The sequence below is a fragment of the Chelonoidis abingdonii genome, chromosome 16, assembly GCF_003597395.2.
Source record: "Chelonoidis abingdonii isolate Lonesome George chromosome 16, CheloAbing_2.0, whole genome shotgun sequence".
Classification (NCBI taxonomy): domain Eukaryota; kingdom Metazoa; phylum Chordata; order Testudines; family Testudinidae; genus Chelonoidis; species Chelonoidis abingdonii.
Window position 1 is genome coordinate 22,521,724 of NC_133784.1, and position 25,504 is coordinate 22,547,227.

The following is a 25,504-nucleotide window of genomic DNA, read 5'->3' on the forward strand; positions in this document are numbered from 1 at the left end:
CATAGCATTAATCAGGGAGGGGGCCCACGCAGGGATCCTCCAACCCCGGAGAAAACCAAATGACATACATGTGGGGACATTCATCCCCTTGTGTCCGACAGGCCAATTACCGTGATGGAAGCAGCGACAGATGTCCTGAGGCCATGACAAAAAAGGCCATTATACCCTGCATGCAGGCTCAAGGCTGTCTCTTGCTGGCAAAAGGATATTAAACCTGCAGCATGGTATAAAAGTGGGAACAGGCTATAACTGGCCCAGGGGGAGGACAGTTTTCTGGTATCGTGGGCTGGGACATTAATAGACGCAGCTTTGTTGGCCAGCCTTGGAGCCTACCTGAACTAATCTGTGCCTTAAGACCTTTCGGAGCTCCCTCAAGGACAGAAGGGACAATAGTTACCCCCTTCCACTCCTCTTTTCTGAGGCAGAACTTTAGGACCTTGTGAACATCCCCCACATGGAGTTAGCAGAGTTGAGGCTTGGGCCGGAAGACACGCAGGGAATTACACTGGTTGGTGTGACAGGCAGAGCTGAGTTGACTGTCAGAATGAGATTGGAGTCTGAACCCTCAAGGAAACATGGAGAAATGTTCCTTAATGGAAAGGGCCTGGAGTTTGCAAACTGGGCGGGGGAAGGACAGAACTCGGTGATAAGAAGGTAGAGGACCATGTGACATGTCTGCCTTATGGGGAAAAGGGCTCGGAGGGCCCACGCCAGAACAGCTAATTTAGGCCCAGTCCCTTCTTGAAACCTGAGAAGAGGAAACTCAAGGTAGTTGGGGACAGGGGTGCAGAACAGGTCTATGCTGGAGTCCCCTCCCTGCAGCTTCGCTTTCATGCTGGGAGCAAGTACATAAGAGCACAACTCATTCACAGTAACAAAGGGAATAAATCCCTTGCAGTAAATATTCTGCCCTCTTGTACAAAATAGTGGAGTCTTAATACCAAAAGTTCTCACTGCAGCCCGAAGATATTAAACATTTGCTGAAAAGAGGCATGATTCTGTTGGGCTAGTTCTCAAACTGTGCACAATCACATTTTCACATATCACTGATCAAAAGTGAAATTTACCACAACCCCAATTCAGCAAAGCACATGCTTAAAGTCCCGTTGAATTCAATGGGAGTTAAGCACATGCCTATGTGTGTTGCTGAATCAGAGGCCTGACATCCTAAATGCACCAGGCTTTCTCTCTCTAACTCCAGAGCAATTGAACTCACTGAACCTCTTCCCAGCTCCCTGGCTCCATCAGCACACACATGAAATAACTTGTGAACATGCAAATCCAAACCAAAGTCATTTCAGACAATAGTCACTGGTGGGTTTTTTAATTTTGAAGTTTATTTTACCAAAAAAAGAGAGAGAGAGAGAGCGCCAAGCAGCAGTTATACCAACTTACAATTTATTGATTTTTTAAAAAATGACATGAAACACAAGTAAAAATAAATACATCATATAAACAACAAATTGTTCAAAGTCTCTGTTCTGGGAGATCAGTGAGCACACCCCGTTAGACAGAGAGAAGAGGGAAGCACATGATCATGTGTGCAGCTGGCCAACCGACTCACCCTGCTACAGTAACTCCTCCTGCTCACAAAAGACAGGCCACAAGCTAAGGCGGTATTAAAAACAGAAAAAACAAAATAAAAAACAAACATTATCAATGGATTCGCTCATGCTCCCCTATACAAGCAAATCTACCGGAGAGTTTCTGACTGCAAGCTGGATGGCTAACAATACAGGATCCAAGACACAGTGCAGCTTTGGGCAGCTGTTAGTGGTATTGTTTCAGTACAGGAGGAATAGGGTGGAGCATATGAGGATTTCTTCTATTTCCTCCACCCTACACAGTTGATCACCCCCCACTTACAACATCCTCTCTCTTTGCAGATGGCCTTCTTTTCCTATTCAGCTTGCAAGGAGCCATTCCCAGTGTATCCTAGTTGGTCTAAATTCCCCCCACCCTCCTTCCCCCTCAAATTTTGGCTACCTGATCTCACTTGAGAGAGCAGAGAAGCACATTCATTGTGAATGGAGTTGCCATATTTTGCCCCTTTCCGTTTGCAGAATGTCCACAGACCATGATTTTCTCTAATTTAGCAATTATTTGAAGTTATTAGCCAACAGTTATCTGCTTACTGGTGCAAATGCCCATGAAAACCAACCTGAATTTGCTTGCCTGAAGTATTCAAATGTGCAAGGTGAAAGGACGCTCTCCCATCAGTATTTGTACTAGTGAAATTCAAATCGCATGATTGTTCCCGGAGAGCAAAACACAAAGTGAATTCTTTCATTCCCAGCAAAGCTTGAGAGAAGCTCATTTGGCAGTTTTTGGAACTGATTATGAGATGCTCCATCCTGCAGAACTGCGTGAACATACACTGCCCAAGACTGGACTGAGATTAGGTACATCCTAGAAAACTCACAGAAACGTCACAGTTATGAGGTCACCTCTTCCCCTAATTCTGTCTTAGTATCTTGTAGCAGTACAGTGCGGAATTTGCCCTGATATCCCTGCTGCTCCAGAAATTGCCATCTAAACAGTTCGGCCTAAGTAAGTAAAATCTACTCATTATAGTTAGACAGTGACTGAAAGGGGCAGCCAAAGTGCAACCCAAGGATTCCACAAGTCCCCAAGGCTTCTGTGCTCTGCCCAGGAATCTTCCTTAGTGTCCAAGTGCTTATCAGAGAACCCCTGTTCCTACTCTCAGTGTTATCTGCAGCACAAATATGAACTTTAGTCAGTCCATTTGGAGTCAGAAAATTAGCAGAGACAGCCCCATCACACGGGTCAGGAAAGCAAAGAGAGGACCTATGTGTCAGCTAGAGAAGAGAGGAGTCTGGAAAGGAGAGATCAGAGAAAGAGGGAAGACTGAGGGCTGTGGAAGAGGAGCGAGGAGACTAGGGTCTAGTCTACACCTAAAACTTAGGTACACCTGGCTACATCGCTCAGGACTGCGAACAATTTCACACCATAGTTAGGTCGACCTAACCCCCAGTCAAGACACAGGTAGGTCAATGGAAGGATTCTTTTATCCATCTAGCTTCTCCCTCTCGGAGAGGTGCAATACCTACGGCGATGGAAAAACTCTGCCATCCACGGAGGAAGAGCCTATACTAGGGCGTTACAGCAGCACAGCCACAGTGCGCAACTGTGCCACTGTAGTGGCTGTAATGTAGACATACCCTAGGTAAGAAAGTGTTGTGGAATAGGATTCAGAGAGGTCTTCATTGTCAATACTACCTCTGAATGTCCAAGATATTCTTGAAGATTAAAGCAGCATCAGATAAAGGACTTTCTGACCTTCTATGCAAAAGTCATTAAACAATTCTGATTCCTGGCCTCTGCCATTAAATACTTCTGATTCCATGGTCTCAGTCTGCATTCCCTGCACTTCATGTACTCAGAAGCACAGCCAGTCCTCTGGCACTAGTAGCTGCACCTTCCTGGAAGATGTTGCACACCCAGTGGATCTCAGTGGTCAGCATCTGGGAGATGGGGGCTTTATCAGCACTAACAGAAAACTAAAGCAGAGGAAATCACCTTCATAACCCTTCCTTCACTCCAGGTGATGAGATCATCTCTCCCAAAGGTTGTGATGCTCCAAATCAATGGGGTTTCATCTTTAAACCACTAGCTAGCTTTTGGGAGAGGACACATGGAAACTGGGAGGGTTTGTGGGGGAGGAGGTAGTCTGGATTGAGCATTTGTCAGGAGCAGGAGAGAGAGAGGGACCCACCCACCAAGTGCTGGCTGGGGTACAGGATGGGGGTTCGACCCAGGCACTTGTGGAGCTAATTAGTCTCCAGTAGTTTATGGAGGATGTGCACTCTAAGCACTGAATGTACTACGAACAGATAGGAGGAGATAGAAGTTTGCCAGGGACAGAGAAAGATCTCTGTTTACAAGAGTCAGTTTAATGCAGGAATCTGCACAATGCAAAGAGCGTTAGTTCTCCTAGCTTTCTTGACTGAATACAAAAATCAGTGTTCAAAACAAGCACATTTTTAAACCTACTTGCTTGCAGGAAGTAAATATTCCATGTGAAACAACACTGTCATCCAGCAGCTGTGGAAGTAAATTACAGGGGTCCATTTCCTATGGCTATGAGAGGATCCATCAGTCTCCAGCTCCTAAGGCTACAGGGCTTGGTTAAATTAATCCCATGTGCACCTATTCCTGTGAGCAGAAACATTCCCATATTCCACCCATCAAAGTGAAGGTGTGCCAGAGGCCTGCCCAACTCAGTGCCTGCCAAAGTGCCCTCCAGAGGCCTCTGGTGCTTTCCTCGTGAGGCAATGAGCAAAGTCCCTGTGAAAGCTACTGCAATTACAGGTACATCATCCAGAACCATACATTAACCTACTGTTTAGAGTCAAATCTTTATGCCTCATCTGAGCAGAGAAAAGACACACAACATGCCCCCATTACAAAGAACTAGCAGGATCATTCAGATTAAACTGCTACCCTGGCTCAAACAACAAAGGAACCATAATCCATGCCAAAGGACTCTGGTTAAAAGGTCTCCTCTAACCCTAAATCAACAATTGCCTTCTACAAGTACTGTTTAGATTTCCCGCAGGTCTGAATCCTCGCTACTCTTGACAAGAAACCCCTTGCCTAGGTCCACTTCCCAAATCCACTGGAGTTTTTGAGAGCCTTACAAAGATACACCAGACAGCTGTAATACAATCAGCATCACAGTATTTTGCACAAGATGGATACATAAACTGCAAAGGGCATGACTCACAGATGCAGCCCTGTCAAGTCTTTGGAGAAACTCACATGGACACCATCAGTTAGTTTGCTTTGTTATTGGGAGGTAAGAGGGGAGAGGGAGTGAGTTTGTTTATTTCCACGGTGCATCCAAAGACAAGCTGTTCAGAAGTTTGCTCAGAACCCCTCGGTTTTCAACTCCTAGGATACGTTAAAGAAGAAAGCACTATTTCAATGTTTGTTTTTTAAAATAATTTGCATAGCTAAACTGTAGATCTAAGGCTTCTATGAATGGTGTGGTTATTTCTGACAGACAAGTTCCATTAAAACAGAGAACGACAGAGAGAAAGCCCCATAACGTCCTACTTTTGTCATGGTATACACAAACACACACACTACACCACCTTCCCTCAATAAAGCAGTTCCCCGTTCTTCACGGCTACCTTACACAATATGCCAGAATGCCTTGTCCCTCCCTCCTGAGCTGGTCTGAGTAGATCTCAATAACCATGCTGAAGCATCAGCCCTGGAGGTCTGCTGATAGCAGGTTTGTGGCAACAGTTGCATTGGTCCAATGGCATGGACCACTTTCCAAGGACATTCACAGTCTCTCTCGTTCCCTGAAGTGGTGACATTTAGGTCCAGATCCTCAAAGGTATTTAAGATTCTAAATTCCATTGAAGTCAATGGAATTTAGGAGCCTACATCCCTTCAAGGATCTGGATCTTTAAGCAGGCATTGAGTTTCCAAGATTACTTAGCAATTATCAGTGCATGTGCACGCACACAGCGGACAGGATGGCAGGCCATCCAGCTCAGGTGCCCAAACTCATGTAAATGTGGCATTTCAATGCCAAGAGCATGATTTGAATGCAGACCCCGAGAGGTAAACAGTCTGTGCTAGAGGCATCCTCTCGCTTTTTACTCTCATGTGACACCTCTCCAGTTGGGAAGGGCTGAAGCCCAGCAACAGCGCTCCACATGTCAGCCAGGAGGTCTGTTAAACCAACAGGAGCTCAAGCCTGCTGCCATGAGATCCCCAAGCCCACCTGTCATGAGCCAAGAGAACCAATCTCTGAGAGAGATAAGGATTCACTTTAATTTCTCAGCCGCCCAGCAAACTCTGTGTCAGAGTGATCCCAACCCGAAGACCAAAGGTTTCTCATTATCCCTTGCACTGTATGGACAGACACTGTAACAACTACCCCGTGCTACTGTCACATGCTCCCCTAAAGGGGTGTATATGGCACAGGCAATGCCACATTATTGTAACAGAACCAAACAAGAGAGCTGGCTACTGGGGAACGTTTACAGTTGGTCCTGCTTTCAGATTATGCTTTGGTCAAATGGTCATTATGTCTCATCTCCCGCATATGGACAATCCAACTATCAGCTACTGCATTATGGAGGCCAGCAGGTTTGTTTTTCTTTTAAACAAAATTAATAAAACGTAGAAAGAAACTCCCCAAACAAATAAATATTTGCCTTCATGAAATAAATTAATGTAGAGATTCTGCAGAGGGGGCAGTCGCTCCGGTCACAGAGTCAATGGAGACGGGCGTTGAGTCCACAATGGTATCCCTTTTCAACCTGTCCTGCTGGCTGGGGTTGATAGGAGTCGAACTGGTCCACCTGCTCCCCCTGAGGCCCCTTCCTGGAGTCTGAGGGCATACTCCTCAATAGCCTGGTGAGGAGGCCACCACTGGAAGAGATGGAGGAACTGGGCAAGTCCCCAAGATTCCCCTCAAACCGCTGCAAGATTTAAAGGATTCCTAACCCAACCCAAGCTCAAGAACAAGCGCCAAAACTACAGGATCAACCTACTAGAGTCACTGCCTTCAGAGGGCTTCATAGAGAAGGCCCCCTGAAGGAGCAGACTGGAGAGTCATGTCACAGCTCAGCATTCCCCCCACTCCCTATCTCATCCTCCAGGAAGGGCCTGGCACAAGCTGTCAGATTATTGTGTTTTGAATTCTTAAGAGGATGAAAGACAAATCAGTTTTCACATTTACCCCCAACCCATCCCTTGCCCTCCCCTCTTACACACACAACATATAGCCTGCTCCTCCCCAACCCCAATTAAAAATGCTTTTCATCGAGACCCTCTCCTGGGGCACACCCCCAGCCCATGCCTCCTTGAGCGAGAAAAGTTCACAGATAAGGCAGTTCGCGAGAGAGGGAGCTCTTCCACACACAGAGATCAACCCAGTGTCTCCAGGTCTGAGAAGGGGCACCGAATCGCAATGTCAAGGCTCCCTTTCAGACACCACGGACAGACACACGGACAATGCAGGAGAGGAAGCAAGGGAGGCACTCCAATGGTTTGCATTGCTGCCCCTACTCTTGCCAGTCCGTTCAGGTTTTGTTCTCCCCACCCTCCCTCCCCAGTACAATGCAGATCCTTGACATCTAAAAACGTCTCCTCCTCCAGCCCTGCTGCCATAGCTCAGATGGGAAATCCTGACTCCAGAGAGGTCCTGAAACTTTTGCCTCCTGGCTAAGCTGAGATCTAACAGGAACTGGGCCCATTATTTCCCTGTGATCTCTATTACATCGTCGTCTTTGTCCTCGTCATCACTGGAGCTGCATCCCACCTCTGAGGCCTCCTGGGATTCAAACTGAGGCACCTGGGACCGCAGGAGGCCCCCAGCCGGGTAGCCCGAATGAGGGGACATGTAGCCAGGGTAGGCAGACGCCATGCTCCTGGGAAGGCTGCTAGGCAAAACTGGGGCTGGGAAAGGAGCAAACATCCTGGGCTCAGGCAGGAGTGACTGCGTGAAGGGAAGCGAGTAGCTGGGCAGCATCCCCGTCATAGAGGGGTTTAGCATGAACGAGGGGACGCTGGCGGTGGCTGAGGTAGCAGCAGAGGAGCTGGCGGTGCCGGCTGTCAGCAGAGGGTCAGTAGTCACAGGGAACACCAGCTGAGGATCTGGTAGTAAATTGGGCAGCTGGTAGTAGGATGAGCCAGTCCCCATGTACAAGGAGTTTCCTGCTTGGGGGGCAAATGGGTGAGTTAGGTTGTGGTTTAAAGAAACAGGGGGCATGGTGAACCCACCAGAGACTGGGTACCCGTGTTCATACGACTGAACAGACGTTGGCAGGTGGCGCTTTTTCTGCTGCCGATGGGCTGGTTCCTCCAGGACAGAGGGCGAGGTCGACTTGCGCTTGTTGCCCCGTAAGTCCAGCACTGAGTGACCATCGACACGTTGGCTGGTGGCTGGCAGGACTGAAGAAACTGACGGAGCCAAGCAATGGAGGCCCAATCGCTGCTCAGCTCCCCGGGCTGCTAAGGTGGCCGCATTGTCTGTCCGGGCAGGATGTCCGTGCACAGTGTTAGTGCTGGGGGAGTTGTGGCGAGACTCCCGGGCAGCGGCTGCCTCGGCATATTGCTGCAGCTCGCTGATGATCTCTGGGCTGTCGGGGGAAATGGGCCGAGTGAGCTCCTCTGTGTTAGGGAGCTTGGGCGACGAGGCACTGTGTCTGCCATTGCTTGTGGATTCCAGAGACAGACCATGAGAGCCTGGAGGCGACAAGGAGATGGAGTAGGTGAAACAGAGAAACATTCGGGCGCTGGGAAAAGGGAGGAGAGGGGGGGACTGAATAGACTCAGCGTGGGATGCGGGGAGGGGGCTGCCATGGAATCAGCCAGGGAGGAGACAAAATGTGGAATTTAAGGAAGTGAGAAGAAAGGAAGCTCTTGGGCAGGGATGTAAAGCAAGTCCCCTAAATACAGCCCTGGGGAAGACAGTGTGGTGAAACACCCCCCACAGAAACTCAATGGAGGAGAGCACTCAGGGCGTGATTCCCGTGTAAGGAAATTCAGCCCCTACCTGAGGCAGCTGTTCGACGGTCTTCACTGCCCTTCGGCTTCCCAGTGGTCCGGATAGCAAAAATCCGCCCATCGCTGGTGCGGATGTACGTCCCTGAAACAGACAGGGAGGAAGCAACGGGTCAGACACAGGAACAGCTCCATGCCCAGCTGCTGGCTGCCTGCCTCAGGGAAAGGCTGCAGAACTGGCAGGCAGGCAGAGAAAAGGGCAGCAGAGAGGACACACCAGCCCCTAATCCCCAAACACTCGATCTCTCACTCCATGTCATGAGTACTGCCATGGGGCAATGCTGGTGTCATAGTGCTGTGCCAGTGTCAGAGGCCTACAGGTCCATTACAGACAGGCCAGAGACACCCAATCTGTGGCCAGGTGAGGGCGGTGCTGGCAACACGCCGGGGCCTGCAGCCCGCACGCCATTTACCTAAAACAGAGCAGACTGTAAAACCAGGATGCAGCAGCTCCCAGGCCTGCACCTTGTCTAGCAACAAGGGCAGCCACGGATTGTGTTCTTGAACACTCTCAGTGCTGGAGTCCCCCTGCGTTCAGGTGCACACTGGTTCTCTCCTTTAGAGCCTGTCTTCAGTCTGTTCCTGAAAAATCCCTCCCTCTGCTTCCCTCTGCCCCAGGGTTACACACACACACACGTGGCTCTCCGCTGAATCACTGCAGGACCCGAATCCCCTTCCCGTGCTCCCTTTTCTCCCCTAGGAGAGTCAAACACATTTTCAGGTCATCATCTCTGCCAGCAGCAATGACTCTGGTTCCACTTTCCCTTATGCACTGATGTCAGTGTATTTCAATGGCACTCAGCTAGGCTCTGTTCAAATAACTGAAACATACGGTCCCTGTCCCGAGGGCCCCAACCGATCAGCTCTCCAGTGTCATGGCACTGAGAACAGGCCAAGCCCTGCCCCATCTCTGAGGGTACGTCTACACTGCACGATTATTTCGAATTAGCTTAAACCGATATTACAAAACAGATCTAATAAAATCGGTTTAGCGCGTCCACAGTGGGATCCCGAAAATCGATTGTTTGCGTCCATGGTCCAAAGCTACCATCGATTTCAGAAGCGGTGCACTGTGGGTAGCTGTTCCTCAGCTATCCATAGTTCCCACTTCCGTGTTGAGAGCACAGTGCCTGATGGGGCAGAAAACACTGCCCCGGGTGGTGCTGGTACAGCCTCACCCCCCTTTGTGAAGGCAGCAGAAACCCTTTGGCGCCTTTTTCGCGCGAGTGCATGAGCAAACGCCATAGCACAGTAATCTTTCCCTTTTTTTTTCACGTGGTGGTGGGGGGAAATAAACTGAGGAGCTGTTCCCTGAACCACGCCAGACACTGTGTTTGAACCTACAGACATTGGGAGCTCAGCCAAGAATGCAAATAATTTTCAGAGACTGCTGTGGACTGTGGGATAGCTGGAGTCCTCAGTACCCCTCCCTCCCTTCATGAGCGTCCATTTGAGTCTCTGGCTTCCCGTTACGCTTGTCACACAGCGCTGTGTATCCTGGAGTTTTTATTCAAATGCTTTGGCATTCGTGTTCTGTAACGAGCTGCATACAACAATTGTCTCCCCATACAGCGATCAGACCTAGTATTCTCCCGTACGGTCTATGCTGTGGAGCTCTTTTTCGATTTCAAACTGCATTGCCAGCCGTGCTGATCAGAGCTCCACGCTGGGCAAGCAGGAAATGTAATTCAAAATTCGCGGGCTTTTCCTGTTTACCTGCCCGCTGCATCCGAGTTCAGATTGCTGTCCAGAGCGGTCAGTGCTGCACTCTGGGATGCCACCCGGGCACATAACGTCGATTTCCGTCCACATGAACCCTAATCCGAGTTATCACTATCGAATTTAGCGCTACTCCTCTCGTTGGGAAGAGTTCCGAAATCGATTTAAGGAGCCGTTTAACTCGATATTAATGACGACGTCGTGTGAACGGATACAGCGTTAAATCGGCATATCGGCCATTAAACCGATTTAAAGTCGCAGTGTAGACCTGGCCTGAGAAACGATGCCTGGCCAGCTGCTCCACCGTTATTGGGAGAAGGCTTGTGGAAAGAGCTAGAGCTTGCAATACTCTCAAAAGGTGACAAGACAGACTCCACTGGAAGGAAGAATGCGCTGCCACATCTCCTTACAGTCTGACCTGGGACTCTCTTAGTTGCAACTTCTCCGCTGGTTGCAACGGTCTAGTAGGTCAAGAGCTCTTCATCCCCAAAACATGATAGGAGACTGTGTGTCAACATAATGAGAGGGGCAACCCTGGAGCTTGAAATTGCTTCCATCCTCTTCAGAAGGGAAGGATGGCAGACCATTCCCCCTTTGGGTCACTGGCGGGAAATTCCAGTATCAGTGGCCTGGCCCCCTTCATCTCCCCATCATGGTTAAACCCATAACTAAGGCCTCTGTTTTTTCTGACTCTTCAAGCTTTGAAGAAGCCTGTTTAGTAAATGCATCTTGCCAGCAGAGCACTGGAAACAGGAATCTGGGGGGATTATAGTGTATCAGGGCCAGGAGATTAGCAGTTACTTCTTCCTCAAGACAGGGATTTACCTTTAGTCCCCCGAATTATGTGGATGCTCTCACCAGCACTGATTCTCGCCTGCACATCGGTGGATGTGTTTGTGCCTGGAATCACAATATCTGGTGGAGAAAGCCAGCATTTGAGAAGTTACATTATGGGCTGAAGAAGTGTGAGAGAGATCCAGGGCTAAATTCCCTCACCACCCAGCTAGCTTCCTCAATAAATTCTGCTACAAATGAGATCAGGCTTTAATTATGAGTAACACAGAAGGCATAGGAGGCAGAAATGGAATCCCTTGGGACTGAGAGCCCAAGAAGGAGTGGGGCTCAGGGGAAATGAAAGGCAAGTTGCCCCAGTACACAAGCCCCATCAATTAGAACATAGAAAATAGGACTGGGCAGAGCACTGGAAGGGGTACCACAGTACAGCATGCCTGGCTTTTGAAATATGTTTGGCCTGCAAACTGCAAAGGGATCAGGGGGCCCCAATCAGTACTTTGGGGCAGATTCACTGCCCTGTTTTACGCCCTTTGCACACCTGTGGTGCAAAACCTGCTGCTGGGGATTCTGCAGGTATGGGGGAATCCATAACAGGCAGAGCTGGCATAGCTGGCTTCTATGCCTCCCTCCCTGGTAGGCAAAGGTTAGAGAGGGGTAGGGAAAGGGATGGGCTGGAGCCCACTGCACTCTGGCTGTCCCCAGCTGGTGTATGGTCCCTAGCCACTGTTGCCAGTTGGTGCAAGATAGCACTGCTCTAACCTATGCTGGGGCCAGGACAGAGAATCAGAGTCAGGCACTAAAACAGCCCGAGTAACTCTCTCCCCTCCGTTCCTTGCCATGAGGCAGGGGAGGGGTTGAGCAGCTGCAGTAGAGAAGGGACAGCTCCCAGCCAAGCTGCTGCAGGGGAAGCAGCACTCTTCTTGCCTCCGGTCTGCACTAATGGATCTGATTCCAGCACTTCTGTTTAAAAACCACGGCACATGCTTCAAGGGACACATTTCAGTTCATAATCAAACACTTTTCTTCTTGACACAACCCCCCTCAAGGGCTTAGCTGGCTCCTTAGGCCACAGATGAGACACCATGGCTGTCTGGGACACTGTTCCATCCCCAAGGGATGGACTGCCTGTCTTCCATCTCTGGATCCCAGGACTTTGTCTCAACCAGCTGTGTTCCCAGGGGTCGCGGTTCCAAAGAAATGACTGACCTGTTGTGGTGACAATCTTCTGAACAAGGACACCAGCTCGCTGCAGATAGTTGATGGGGAAGTTGACAGCAGGGTTGGAACCAGATGCCGAACTCACGCCACCCAACGGGACATGCCGAGGCATCATAGGAATGGGGGTGGATTGAACAGGGCGGACGCTTGCCACTGGCTTGTCCTCACCCTTGAAGACTGGTCGCCTAATGGGAAGAGAGAAAAGAAAAGTATCAAACTGAGTTATGTTCTTTTGGAGGGAGAGTCCCAATTGTATTTGGTTCCACCATTCTCAGCCTTCACATGGGGAATCGTGAGGCTCTGAACAGAGGAAACTGATCCTGGAGGCAGAAACACCCAAAATGCAAAGCCCTGAAACTCTCTGGCTCTGCTCCCAGTTCTGGAGAGAGGCAGTAGGAATCTCACTGCTCCAGGATCGCTGAGAGAGAATGAAATCGCTACATGGCAGGGAGTTTGATCTCTGAGTTAAAGCACAGGACTGGCAGTCAGGACTCCCAGCCTCTATTCCTGACTGTCACTGACCTTGGGCAAGTCACTTCACCTCAGTGTCCCCATCTGTAAACGGGGGGGCTTTCTTACTGACGGCAGAGACATGCAGAGTGAAGGCAGATGATGGACACAGTGACTCTGGATATTAGCCAGAAAGGTTGGGGGGTGGGAGGGAGAGGCAGGTCTTGACACTTTCACTACCTGTCTGGGCATAGTACCATACTGAGAGATGCAGAATCCATTCTCTCAGCAACTGCCATTGCAATCAGTGACACCCCCTTCCCACCCCACTGAGAAAGGCTGCATGTGCCCCCAAGTCTGCAAAGGGAGCCTTCCTCCCTAGTCAGCTGTTTTCCCCACCGTACTTGCTTCATTCTCCTTCTTCATGGATGCATATTTATAGCTGGCAGAGGAAAGGAGGGGGGGCATCACCCAGCCTCAGTATTCCCATTTCCTAGGAGCCAAGTGAGAATGCCCAGGGTAACAGGTTAGTCTTCATCTACCCCTGCTGTTTTTCCTGCCCCTGCCTTTCCTCTTGATTGAAGTCCTCAGCAGAACATAGAAAGAAATAAGCACCCACCAATTCCTTTGACTGAAGGCAGGGATGCTTGTCAGGCTCTGGTCACTGGCTGGGTAATACTGTGCATAGGACGGACGGGTGTAGGGGACGGATGCTCGCTTCTCTTCCTCATAGCTCTTCTTTGCTGCCTTCTTCTCTGCCTTGGTCAGCTTGTGCTCCTTCCGGTCAATCAGCAGCGACTCATGCTGGAAAGGCTCCTGTGGTCACAGCACATAAACATACTTAGACACCAACATACCACAAGAGGGCAGCAGATGAACCCAAATGACAGCAATCCCTTCCTGTCTCCCAGGTAGGATAACATGGCAAATGGCAGGCTCTGGGCAGTATTCTAGGTGGGCTCTTGAGGAAGGAGTTCGAAACTAGTGCAATAGGCACATATGGTTACTTCTTGTAAAGAACCTGTGCACAAACTCCACAATGATCTCACTACAGAACACTCCCAGGAACATGCTTATTCACAATACCCACAACACTTGCAATTTGACAGCATATAAATGGAGCAATTCTACTACTGCACTAAATGCCCCATAGCAGGCTTTCTTTTTAACCATGAATCTCTGTATAGAGACAGACAGGCAGACACAGTCCGTCATTTCTCCTCTCTTCAATCAGCCCTAACCAAACTACCCCAATCTGTGTTCCTAGATGCTCCATCTACTCCTGAAGGCATTCTGTGGCAAAAAATTAAAAATTCTGTGCACAATATTTTATAATTCTACAAAATTCTGCAGATTTTATTTGGCAAAGAAATGTGGAAGCTCCAGCACCCACTGGCTGCACAGAAGTGGTAGGTCACTCTGTAGCTCCCCCCAGGGGACAGACTCAGCAGTGAGGTTGCACCCAACCCTGACACAATGCACAGACTGGGCCTGCCCCTCTGTGCGAGGTACACCTAGATGTGGGCAGGCAGGCTCAGCCTGGCAGAATCCAAGTGTGGAGGGGCTTAGTGTGGGAGGATCCAGGCGTGGACTGAGAGGGTTCTGTGTGGTGCCATCTGGGTGTGGGAGGTTCAGTGGGGGATCCAGGTGCACAGGGGATCCGGATGTACAGAAGCTTGTTGGGGGGTTCTGGATGCAAAGGTAATGGAATGATGCAGTGGGGTCCAGGTGAAGGTGGTTGGGGCTCAGTGGGTGGGGCCTGGGAAGGTCTGGGTGTGGGAGAGATAGAGCTCGGCAGAGGGTGTGTGTGGGGGGGGGTTCAATGGAGGAGGCAGATGCTGAGGGAGTGGGGCACAGTGGGCTGGCGATCCAGGTGGAGCTAGTTGGGGCACAGGGGGTGGGAACCTGGGTGTGGGTGGCTCATTAGGGTGATCCAGCAGCAGGGGGCTCCTCAAGGGGGTTCTGAGTGCGGGTAGTGAGGCTCAGCGGGAAGGTCTGGGTATGAGGGTGTCTGGATACATGGCAGTTGGGTGGATGGGGGAGCAGTTCCCTATACAGTGATCCCTCCCCCTGCAGCTGAGGAGCAATGGGTGCAGGAAGCGGTGGGGGGAGGAAGGGGAGTTTGCAGAGATTCGTGCAGCTGGAGGAGAAATCTGGGGGTGGGTCTGACCCAGCCCCGGATGTTATGCAGGGAAAGAGGAAGTCCTATCCTCCTCAGCTCAGCCGGGACTAGCTGGGCCACCAGCCAGGTCTTCCCCAGTCCCGCCCCCTGCCCCATAGTGATTTACCTCTCTGTCAGCTGCCCTGGGCACCCAAAACATACTGCTGGGGAAGGTCAAATGACTGCTCTTGTGGCTTCCCTTTACTTCCCAATCAGAAAGTCATTTTTCTGCGGGGAAGCAAAGACATCTGCGGAGGACATAAATTCAGCACATAGTTCCCCCAGGAGTATCTACCAAAGGCCTAAAGAAATCTGCACACGAACCTCAGGTCTGGGTTGGAACAACAGTTTTCCTGATACCTGACAGTGATCATGGACTTGTCTCAGAGAAATGCACAGTCCCTTATAACAAATATTGTTTTGGAAAGTATCAGAGGGGTAGCCGTGTTAGTCTGGATCTGTAAAAGCAGCAGAGAATCCTGTGGCACCTTATAGACTAACAGATGTTTTGGAGCGTGAGCTTTCATGGGTGAATACCCACTTCGTCAGACACCTTTGTCAGACGAAGTGGGTATTCACCCACGAAAGCTCACGCTCCAAAACGTTTGTTAGTCTATAAGGTGCCACAGGATTCTCTGCATTGTTTTGGAATACTCTTATCTTAACCAAGGTATCACAACACAGGCAGCTCCATTTTCTCCTGGGGTAGACAGTTACTCATTGAGCTCAGTGTCATCCCTAACTGGAAATGATATTTGGAAGCAGCATTGTGTATCTTTGTTCTTACCTTGGTGATAAGGTGAGGGTATTTGAGACAGGCTAGCTGTAAGACAGACTCCTTCATCTTGTCTGGGTCCAATGCCAACTGGGCAGGATCTGACTCCTCTTCTACGAAGTGCAACAGGTTCTCCACTTCCCTCCGGGTGAAGTTCAGCACTGGATTCAGATCATCCACAACACGATCTGGAGAAGGGATGGAATGTATCATTCAGAGAAAGGAGGAAACAGTTTACTGCTCTCTGCTGTACTCAATTTCCCAGCTCTTAATCTGTGCTTTCCACAGTACCCTGCTGTGAATATCTGCGGAGGGACAGGGATCATTCCACTGCATATTGAGACATGATCATGCAGGTGTTTGAATATTGACACAAATCAGGCTAGGGAATGCTTTGCAAGGTGATGTGGGCCATTAACATCATGGCATACACAAACCTGGAAGCTGAAGATACTGTACTTACAATATGGTTGAAGAAGTTCCCCATCTCACACTTGCACATCAGAAGGCTGAAAATATTATGTGGACACTGTAATAAAAAGGCAGCTGCAAAGATGAAGATGAGTAACTGACAAGCCAGAACCACTAAGAAAGGCTCAAAAGTTTATAGTGACTAACCAGGGACTCAGGTTTCCAGGGACTACAACCACTAGATTCTGTTAAATTATTTGAAAGTTCTGGATAACAGCTGAGATCCCCATTCTCACCTCCACAACTCAAAAGAGGCTGTACTATTTCCCTGGACTTGATTTCTATGTATGTGTCAAGAAGGGTGTGGGTGTGGGTATGTGTCAGACAAAAGGAAGCATCACCAAAATCATACAGACTCCATTCACGGACTACAGAATATAAGGAAATTAAGCTAGATGACGTTTTGGGAAAAGTATTCAAGCCTACCTGACATCCCCTGCTTGGAGACCTGGCGGTCATAGATTTTCTTCTCCAGGGTGTAATCCGAAACCAGTCGGTAAATGTGGCATGGCTTCCTTTGTCCATAGCGGTACACCCGGCAAACTGCTTGCGCGTCATGGCACGGGTTCCAAGAAGCATCAAACACCACCACTCTGTTTGCTCCAATCAGGTTGACACCCAAACACCCAGCTCTTAAACAAAACAAAAATTAAGTTTCAAAATAATTTTTCTTCCCAGTCTTCAATACCTTTACACTTTAAGGAGTTACCATCCTGTATAATCTTAAGCCAAATCTCTCAAACAGAGCAAGTGCAAAAATTCTCTTGTCTGAACAGCCTCCACCACATCAATGAAACCCACTCTTTCACCCCACTCCTCCGTTCCAGGCAGGTGGCCAACTCACCGTGTGGACAAAAGGAAGAGCCAAACAGAGCTGTTGCTGGGGTCATTGAACTGGTTAATCAATCGTTCCCTTTCTGAGGCAGAAGTGCTGCCATCCAGTCCTGGTAAGAAAATTAGAGGGGTATTTAAAAACCCTTTGTAGTGTGGGATCCATCAAAACAAAACAGTTCCTGTCTGGTTCTTAGATTACCTGCACTGTGAAGAATGCCATTTCCCTGCAGACTCCGCAGATATCCAGCTAGGGCAGAGCTTCCAGCCATCTCAGGCAATTGACCCAGCTTATCAAAACAAGCCCTCAGCTGTCCCAGCCAATGCCCACATCCTCCCAGTCAAACATACACAGTGTAGTCAGCCAGGGAGCTCGGACTATGTCTAGCTGCAATATTGCATAAGTGCAAAACAGGAGTCTGGCATAGCCCAAGTTCCATAGCGCGCTACAATGCATATAGCCAAATCAAAGACGAGCAGTTATAGGGCACTGGGATCCTACACTGAGGCTCATCATTCAGGTAAGAAGTCTGCAGTACCAGTCAGAAAAGCCTGAAATATCTGTATGGGTAATAGGCAATGGTATATAATAGACCCATTGAGCTGGGATAGCACAAAAACAACCCAAGCGGCTGGCAAAACCCCACTGGACCAAATATGAGCATATGCAGAGAAATCAGAGAAGAAGAACGCAGAAAGACAGTGCGTACTTGTGGTCATGGGCAGAACTCACTCATGATGCCACCCAGACCTTGAGTTAAAAGAGGAGTTAGAGCAGTTTATACACACCTAGCATGCTTGCCAGGAGCTCTCAGGGACACCATGTCCATCCAGCTACCCTAAATACTCCTGTTGCCCTGGCACAAAAGTCAGCTACTGAAGGGGACAAAGACTAGAACATGAGGGAAAACTCACAATCACCAAAACAAGCAGTAAAGATTCTAGAATTAGAAAGTGTCCAAGTGGTGCAAGGGAAGAATGAAGATTTTTTTAAAAGTTTTAAGAAGTGATAGTTAAGCTATTCAGAGAGCCATTAAAAAGAAAAGGGGGAACTGTGAAATTATCAGTCATTCTTCATCAAAACTAAAAACATGCACCTCATATAACTCAGACAAATCAATCTGAAAATGGCTGAGAAAGAAAAACAGATCTGCACGCCCACGGAAAAGCACAGGTAAGTGTGGAGAGAAATCGGAGGAAATCGCTGCAACATCAAGAGGTTAGCCCAGCCGCAGAGGATCAAATAGGATCCCAGGTGAAGGAAGGAGGACAGTCTGTACTCACTGTAATAGCTGAGATTTCGGACCCAATTATGAATGCCTTGCACATCTGAGCCTGAAGGATTGGGCATTGGTCTCTTCGCCAAGAACTCCTCAATGACAGACAATGTGGACAGACTCTGGCTGCAAAAATCAAAGTCTCTGCTCAGGAAAGCCCCTAACAGTGTAACTAGAACAACAGAACTCCATCTTTCCCCTGCTAGCAGTCTGAGGGTGCCACGGGACACACCCTTACCACTGACAGCTATACGGATGAAGAGACTACAAAATCAATGGACAATAAAAAAGATTAAACCAAACAATGGGAAAAGACCAAACAACATCGCATAGCAGTGGGCAGCTGTCACGGGGGAAACACCATCAGTCTCATTCTACCACTGTCTAATCTCCAAACACACCACTGCTCAGGGCTCAGAGGAGCAGCCATTCATACTTCCTCTTACCTGAAGACCAAGATCTTGTCTCCATGCTTCACACTTTCCTCAATCAGGTGGAACAGTAACACCATCTTGGGTGAGTTCTCCAAAACTCCCGTTTGGTAATCACACAAAACGTCCTTGGCCTACCCAGAAACAAGATACTCGGTTACATGGGGAGGTACTCAAGTCACTGGTTAGTTCTATAAAACATACTTTCCATAAGAGGCTCCAGGCTCATGTACCCTATACAAAGAGCCAGATCTCCACATAGCCCTCCCAAGTTCTAGACACACACATCTCCATATTGAGAATAACTGGCCATCACCCCTGTCATTTAAGTCTGGGGACTGTTACCTTGAGCATGAAAACTGCTGTGGCAATTCACAGGAAACAGCAGTCTCTGAGTGCCCTTCAATGACTTCAGTCTACAAAGTCAATGCCCTGAATTGCATCTGGAAGTGAACAGGAAACCAATGCAATTCCTGGAGAACTAATATAAAAGGTGAAGACAGCCAGTGGAATCTAGCTGAGGCATTCTGCCAGCTGTAGCTTCCAAGTGATCTTCAAAGGTAGCCCCTTGTGGAGCATGTTACAAGAACTCTGTCTCAAGGTGACTGTCATAAACAGATCGTTAAGGGTTAATGCCTTTTTTACCTGTAAAGGGTTAAGAAGCTCAGTAAACCTGGCTGACACCTGACCAGAGGACCAATAAGGGGACAAAAATACTTTCAAATCTTGGTGGGGGGGATTCTTTGCTTGGGCTCTTTGTTTTGGGGGTTGTTCGCTCTTGGGACTAAGAGGGACCAGACGTCCATCCAGGCTCTCCAAATCTTTCTGAATCAGTCTCTCATGTTCTTGTAAGTAACAGCCCAGGGCAAAAAGGGCATTTAGTCCTTAGTATTTTGTTTTCTCAACGTAAATGTCTCCTATTTGCTGGGAGATTACCATCTGTTTGCTGTAACTTTGAACCTAAGCTAGAGGTTCCTCTGCTTTGAATCTGATTCGCTGTAAGTATTCCACTGATTACAGAGATGATTTTAACCCTTCTTTTTTAATTAAAAGCTTTCTATTTTAAGAACCATGAAATTGAATATTTCCTTGTTTAAGATCCAAGGATATGGATCTGGACCATCAGGATTGGTGGGGAAAGGACGGGGGATGGTTAAATTCTCCTTGTGTAAGACCAAGGAGTGGATCAGTGTCACCAGGAACTTGGTGAAAAAGCCTCCAAGGCGCCAGAAGGAAGGTTTTGGTGAAGGGACAGGAGTGTTCCAGACACTGAAATTCTGGATGGTGGCAGTTTATCCAGATCTAAGCAGTAATTAAGCTAGAAGTGCCATGCAAGGTCCCCACATCCTGTACCCTAAAGTTTCAGAGTGGGGGAGGAACCTTGAACAGTGACAGAGGAATAAAATTAACTGTGCACAGTAATGGAACCAAGCAAGAGAAGGCCACATAAAGCAATCAGGTAAGGTCCAGATGAAAGAATGGTTTGGCCATTGCTGACTCCCAAAGCCCACAAGAGATCACAAAGTTTCAAACTGCAGATTTCTTGGGCAAGTGGACAAAAAACTCTTGATAAACAAGGAACAGGAATCACTTCTGCCATAGCCCCTCAGGATGCCTACTAGCATCACACTATGCCATTATTCGCGTGAAGTTTCACGCCATCTCACTCTCATCCCAAGTCCTGATTTCACTATGCTGGTGAGAATAAACACAGACATGCTTAGCATCCAGGTCTGATAAACAAAGGTGTAAGGGCAACAAGCCAGCTGTACATGGTTCCACATAATTCCCTTAGGCCTTTTATACACACTAATCAAGACAGAGAGCAAGAACAGAGCTCTAACAGAGGATCATCTACCCAGTGCCCTGCACTCAAGGCAGACTAAGTATTATCAGCCCACCCCGACAGTGTTGTCACCTGCCCTGAAAATTCCAACGATGGAATCCATCAGCCCCCTGGGCAATTTATCCATCTAACCACGCCTGACAGTTAGGTAAGTTTCCTGATGTTCAACCTAAACCTCTGCTGCCAATTAGCCCAGTGATCATTGTCCTATCCTTAGAAGTAAGAATAATAATATTCTCCCTCTCCTTGTAACAACCTCGTTAATTCACTGAAAACTGTATGTGCCCTCTCAGTCTCTCTTTTCCAGACCTAAAACAAACCCAGTTTGTTCAATCTTGCCCTCCAAAGTCATACTTCTAACTTTATCATTTGTCGCCTTTCTGGAATTCTCACCATTGGTCCCTATCTTTCCTGAAAGTGGTGCCCTGGAACGGACAACAATACTCCAGTGAGGCCTAATCAACGGGATAAACCAAAGAATACTTCCGTGTTTTGCGTACAGACGCCAATGCTGCTAATACATCCTAGAATGATGTTTGCTTTTTTTTTTTTGCAAGTGTTACATTGTTGACTCATGTTTAGCTTGAGATCTCCTATGACTCCCAGATCCCTTTCCAAACTACTCCTTCCTCAGCAGTCATTTCTCATTCTGTATGTGTGCAGCTGATTTTTCCTTCCTAAGTGGAGTACTTTGTATTTGCCCTTATTGAATTTCATCGTACTTACTTCAGACCACTTCACCAGTTTGTACGGATCATTTTGAATTATAATCCTAATCTCCAAAAGCACATTGTGACAGGTGAGAAAGTCCCAGAACTAAAAGCAAGGGTTTTTTCCACTGCTTTTCTCCAATTTATAATCAGCACAAAAGGGTCATGGGCCTTTGACCAATTAAGCATTCAGCCCATGTTTATTGAAAAAAAACCATGAGACTCCTAGCTCTGAGGTTGATACTCACCCACTCGTAAGTAACTACTTGATTTGCTCTCTCCTGAAAGGGATTGAAGCCAATGCCCTGAAGGAACTTGCTGTTGGTAGCTTCTCCAACTGGTGATGCCAAAGCATTAGTCTCTGTTTTGACTTTTATTCCCTGTGGCTGACAGCGAGAATTAGTTCCAGCTGTGCCAAGGTCATCCACATCCAGGTCCTGCTCATTTGCTAAATTCTCTTTTTGCAGTGCCTCATACAGCACATCTGGGTGATTCCAGATCTGAGAGATGAAGAAAAGGTAAAAAGTAACACTGCACTGGCACAAACCCAACCAAGATGCTTGTGGATTTACAGCACCTCACATGCAATCAAATGCTAATTCCCCTGCAGGAATACACAGACAATTTGTTAATCTAATTATTCCCCTCCAAATTCAGCTGAAAGGGAGTTTGTAAAGTGCCACAAATTAAGCAGGTCTCACCACTTATAGAATATTTAATACCAGGAACTCTGCCTGTGTAGTCTGAAGTCCTCTGTGGTTAACTAGAGTGGACTGAAACTTTGTCTGCTATAGAAGCTAGGCAGATTCCAGTCAACAAGTAAAAAGGAAAGTGCAATTTTGTCACAGCACAGGTACACGCTGTTTCAACCAAGACATGTTACCAATTTTAATTATCTTAAAGCTCCTCTGTTTGGTGACTGATGAATAAACATGCACAAGGCACACACATGCATATGCAAATACAAAGTGTGCACCATGTTGTTTGCACTCTGGGAAACGAAGGATTATCTTGCTATTAAAGGCTGGGACTTGGATCACCTGGGTTCAGTTCCTGGCTCTGCCACAGACTTTTTGCATGAATTTGGGCAGGTCAATTAAAGGCTCTGTGACTCTGTTCCCCATTTTTAACATGGGGATAATGATACTATCAGGAGACTATATTACATCATGCACAGGAACTTGCACACTACTGCTTAAGATGCACCCAGATACTGCACTTGTACTATATCTACATCATTCTTCTTGCCAATATTTTGACAGACTCCTACCCTTTCCTTGTATACTGCAGGAGAAGCTACTCTCTTGCCTATACCCACCTTACAACAGACACAGAAGGCCTTGAGTGGGTTCAATCCCAGCCAGCCACTGTTGCCTGCATCCCGGAACCGGTTCATGAATTCTGTGTAGAGAGCCCGTTGGATTTTTGACAGACGTACCAGGATGACATGTTCTTCTTTATAGGGAAGCTGAGCTTTTAGTACGTTATGGCCTCTCCTACAGAAGCAATCAAGAAATGAAGATTAGAAGAGAGCAAGAATGTTCAGGGCTAGCATCTCAGGGACTGCCTTCGGGGTAAGATTTCTGATGACAGCAAAGAGAAGGAACTCTAGTTGTGAGTGTTTATAATGCAGGACACTCAGAAGACATTACAATTGAAGCCAAATAAAAAGTACAGTAAGCTCTATTACCAAAACAGCAAGCATTATAATACCCCAGGATAGTGTTAAGAAAGGGGATAAAGGTCTTGCTAACCCTGGTGCTAAATCAGGAAGAATGAGCTTGTGGCCGAAACGCTGCACTAAAAATTAAGAGACCTGGTGTCTACTTCTGTCTTTGCCAATGACTTGCTCAGGCCACGTCACTTACTCCGTGCCTCTGAGTCCTCATCTGTAAAATGGGGAGGATTTCTAGTCCCCCTTCTTCTCTCCCCCGTAAGAGCACTATGATGCTTACACTGTCTGCGGTTTGTAAAATGCTTTCAGATCCTTGGATGGAAGATAATACAGAAATGCATCTACCAATCACCTACTAATACTTCTAAAGGAAGTTAGGGAGCACTGTGCTGCCCTCTACCAGTCCCACAGGACAGTACTGGCAACTTTACACCTGCCACTAAGTCAGGGAGAAGCCCCCAAAGATCACTTCTTAACTGACAGGCTAAACCAGACAAAGTGCTTTTGAGAGAAACATGCAGGTGCTAACTTTGGGGTCCTCTCTACGATTTCTCTTGTATGTCTACAATCTCCTTAAAGGACAACAGGGAATCCAGGGTAAAAGTCAAGCTCGGGAAGACAACAGGAATTTGCTGTAATGAATACACTCCTCAATCAATGTGGCTAAACTATGATCAAGGAGCTGACTGCACAGACTATATTACTGAACACTTGATGTGGACTCACCTCTGCACAAACCCCTCCAGCAGACTATGCAGGACATGACTGCGGTACCTCATGAGACGGACATCCTGCGGCGTACTGTCAATACACTGCCCGTTTAGGATGGGGCGCTCAAACATGTTGCTGAACTCCTGCCGGGTACCCAAGAAGTCAGGACGGACAAAGTCTACCATGCACCAGTACTCAATCAGGTTGTTCTGGAGCGGGTAGCCCGTCAGTACCACCCGCCGCCTGGAGCGGATGTTCTTCAGGGCCTGGGATGTGCTGGCATGGCAGTTCTTTATCCGGTGTCCCTCATCACAGATAACTACATCTGGGCCAGGGCGGGATAAAGCCTTCTCGATCCCTGAGGGAAAGGAACATTGGGAGTTACTTGGTCAGCTGATGTTCCTGCTTCATGTAGCTCTACAGAAGGAAAAATGAGTAATTATGAGAGTTGAAAAACAATACTAATAGTTTGTAGTGTTATTGCAGCTGTGGTGGTCCCAGGATATAAGAGAGACAAGGTGGGTGAGGTAATACCTTTCACTAGCCCAGCTCCTGTTGATGAGAGAGACAACCTTGCAAGTTTACACAGATCTCTTCTTCAGACCTGAAGGATATTAGAGAGCGGGTCTGAGACTGAGGAAGAGCTCTGTGTAAGCTCAAAAGCTTGTCTCTCTCACCAACAGAAGCTGGTCCAATAAAATATATTAGTTCACCAACCTTGGCTCGCTGAAATTAATTTTTGGTAGGGTGCCAGGATGGCTCTAGGAATTGGGAAAGGGCTACAGGGCCACCAGCTCCAATCTGGTCTAGGTTGGTAGTGACCCAAGTCACTGTCACCTGGTGTTTATTCAGTGGCCTAGGTGAAGCAAGTTGGGAGTCTCAGTCTAGTTCCTAGTGGTCCTTCTTGTACACATCTTTCACTAGCAAAAAGTACTCATTGGGTCCTTTATCTGCAGCCTCAGCAGAGAAATCAAGGATTGAATGGGTATGAACACCTTTCTAATTCCAAGAATGATCCTTAGAGAATAGGGCTGGTTCAGATCAGTGATGCTGATAGGCAGCTAAATATTCTGCATCGGCCCTGCATAAAAACTGGGGGACTTCAGTTTCTATCTGAGTCGCTCCTGCATCTCTTGCTAGCACTGAATTCATTTAGAATCTACACAGGAATAAGTTGTTAGCAAATATAGTGACTGTGTTAAAGACAACCACCTCTGACGTTGGTGCCTATGTACAATAAACTAACTATTTTCTGCTGCCAAGTGACCATTTGCTTATGGAGCCAGCTGGCATTAGTAGAATCTCCCAGCTGCAATTCTGTAGACAGGAGGTTATTTCCCAGCAAGACTCGCCTCCCACCTTTCAGAAGCTCCTGCTGCCGGTCCTCCTCATCTAAGTCGATAATGACCGGGCCAGTTTGTTTCTTTGTTTTCTTCTTCCTGCCAGTGGCAAAGGACTTCTTCAGTGAGAGGAGACGGTACATCTCATAGCCCATCAGCAGCACCCCGCCATCTGTCACCCAGTCAGTCACCACCTTTGCACGGGCAGCCGTCGTCCTAGAAAAACAAACGTACAAAAAATGAGACCTCTTCCTTGGATACATCTAAACTCGCTAAAACGGATGCCTGCTAAGGGAAAGGACCTTTTCAAACAACTTAAAACATACGCTGGCATCAGACCAAACCAGCAGACAAGTGCGATGAAGCCCTTTTACATGAATATGTGGTAGAAACTTCCAGCACACTGAGGGTAACATGGCAGAGAAAGGTGAACCATTATAGGATGTTAATGGCTGCATGAAGAAGTTTGCTGTATATGAACCTAAATCAGATTTCACAGAGCAATGGAATCCTCTTATGGGAAGCGTTAGGAAAGAGACCTCTC

The 25,504-nt window shown here is 47.8% G+C and overlaps 1 protein-coding gene across 4 annotated transcripts in view; it reads right to left on the bottom strand.

Annotated features, from left to right (window-relative positions):
* Window positions 1-1,377: 1,377 nt before the first annotated feature.
* The window catches only part of RAD54L2 (RAD54 like 2), a 97,359-nt gene continuing 73,232 nt past the window's right edge, over window positions 1,378-25,504 (bottom strand). For 3 of the 4 annotated variants that reach the window (XM_075073033.1, XM_075073032.1, XM_032791107.2), the window contains 14 exons: window positions 24,980-25,176; window positions 23,636-23,978; window positions 22,553-22,730; window positions 21,483-21,734; window positions 18,694-18,812; window positions 18,255-18,373; window positions 16,984-17,083; window positions 16,566-16,771; window positions 15,681-15,856; window positions 13,352-13,548; window positions 12,271-12,467; window positions 11,095-11,184; window positions 8,543-8,635; window positions 1,378-8,232 (listed from right to left, as the gene is read on the bottom strand). In XM_075073033.1, coding sequence (XP_074929134.1) covers window positions 7,241-8,232; window positions 8,543-8,635; window positions 11,095-11,184; window positions 12,271-12,467; window positions 13,352-13,548; window positions 15,681-15,856; window positions 16,566-16,771; window positions 16,984-17,083; window positions 18,255-18,373; window positions 18,694-18,812; window positions 21,483-21,734; window positions 22,553-22,730; window positions 23,636-23,978; window positions 24,980-25,176 — 3,259 coding nt within the window. In that variant the 3' untranslated portion in view covers window positions 1,378-7,240. The remainder of the gene's footprint in view (window positions 8,233-8,542; window positions 8,636-11,094; window positions 11,185-12,270; window positions 12,468-13,351; window positions 13,549-15,680; window positions 15,857-16,565; window positions 16,772-16,983; window positions 17,084-18,254; window positions 18,374-18,693; window positions 18,813-21,482; window positions 21,735-22,552; window positions 22,731-23,635; window positions 23,979-24,979; window positions 25,177-25,504) is intronic. The other variant, XM_075073034.1, reaches the window with a different exon arrangement.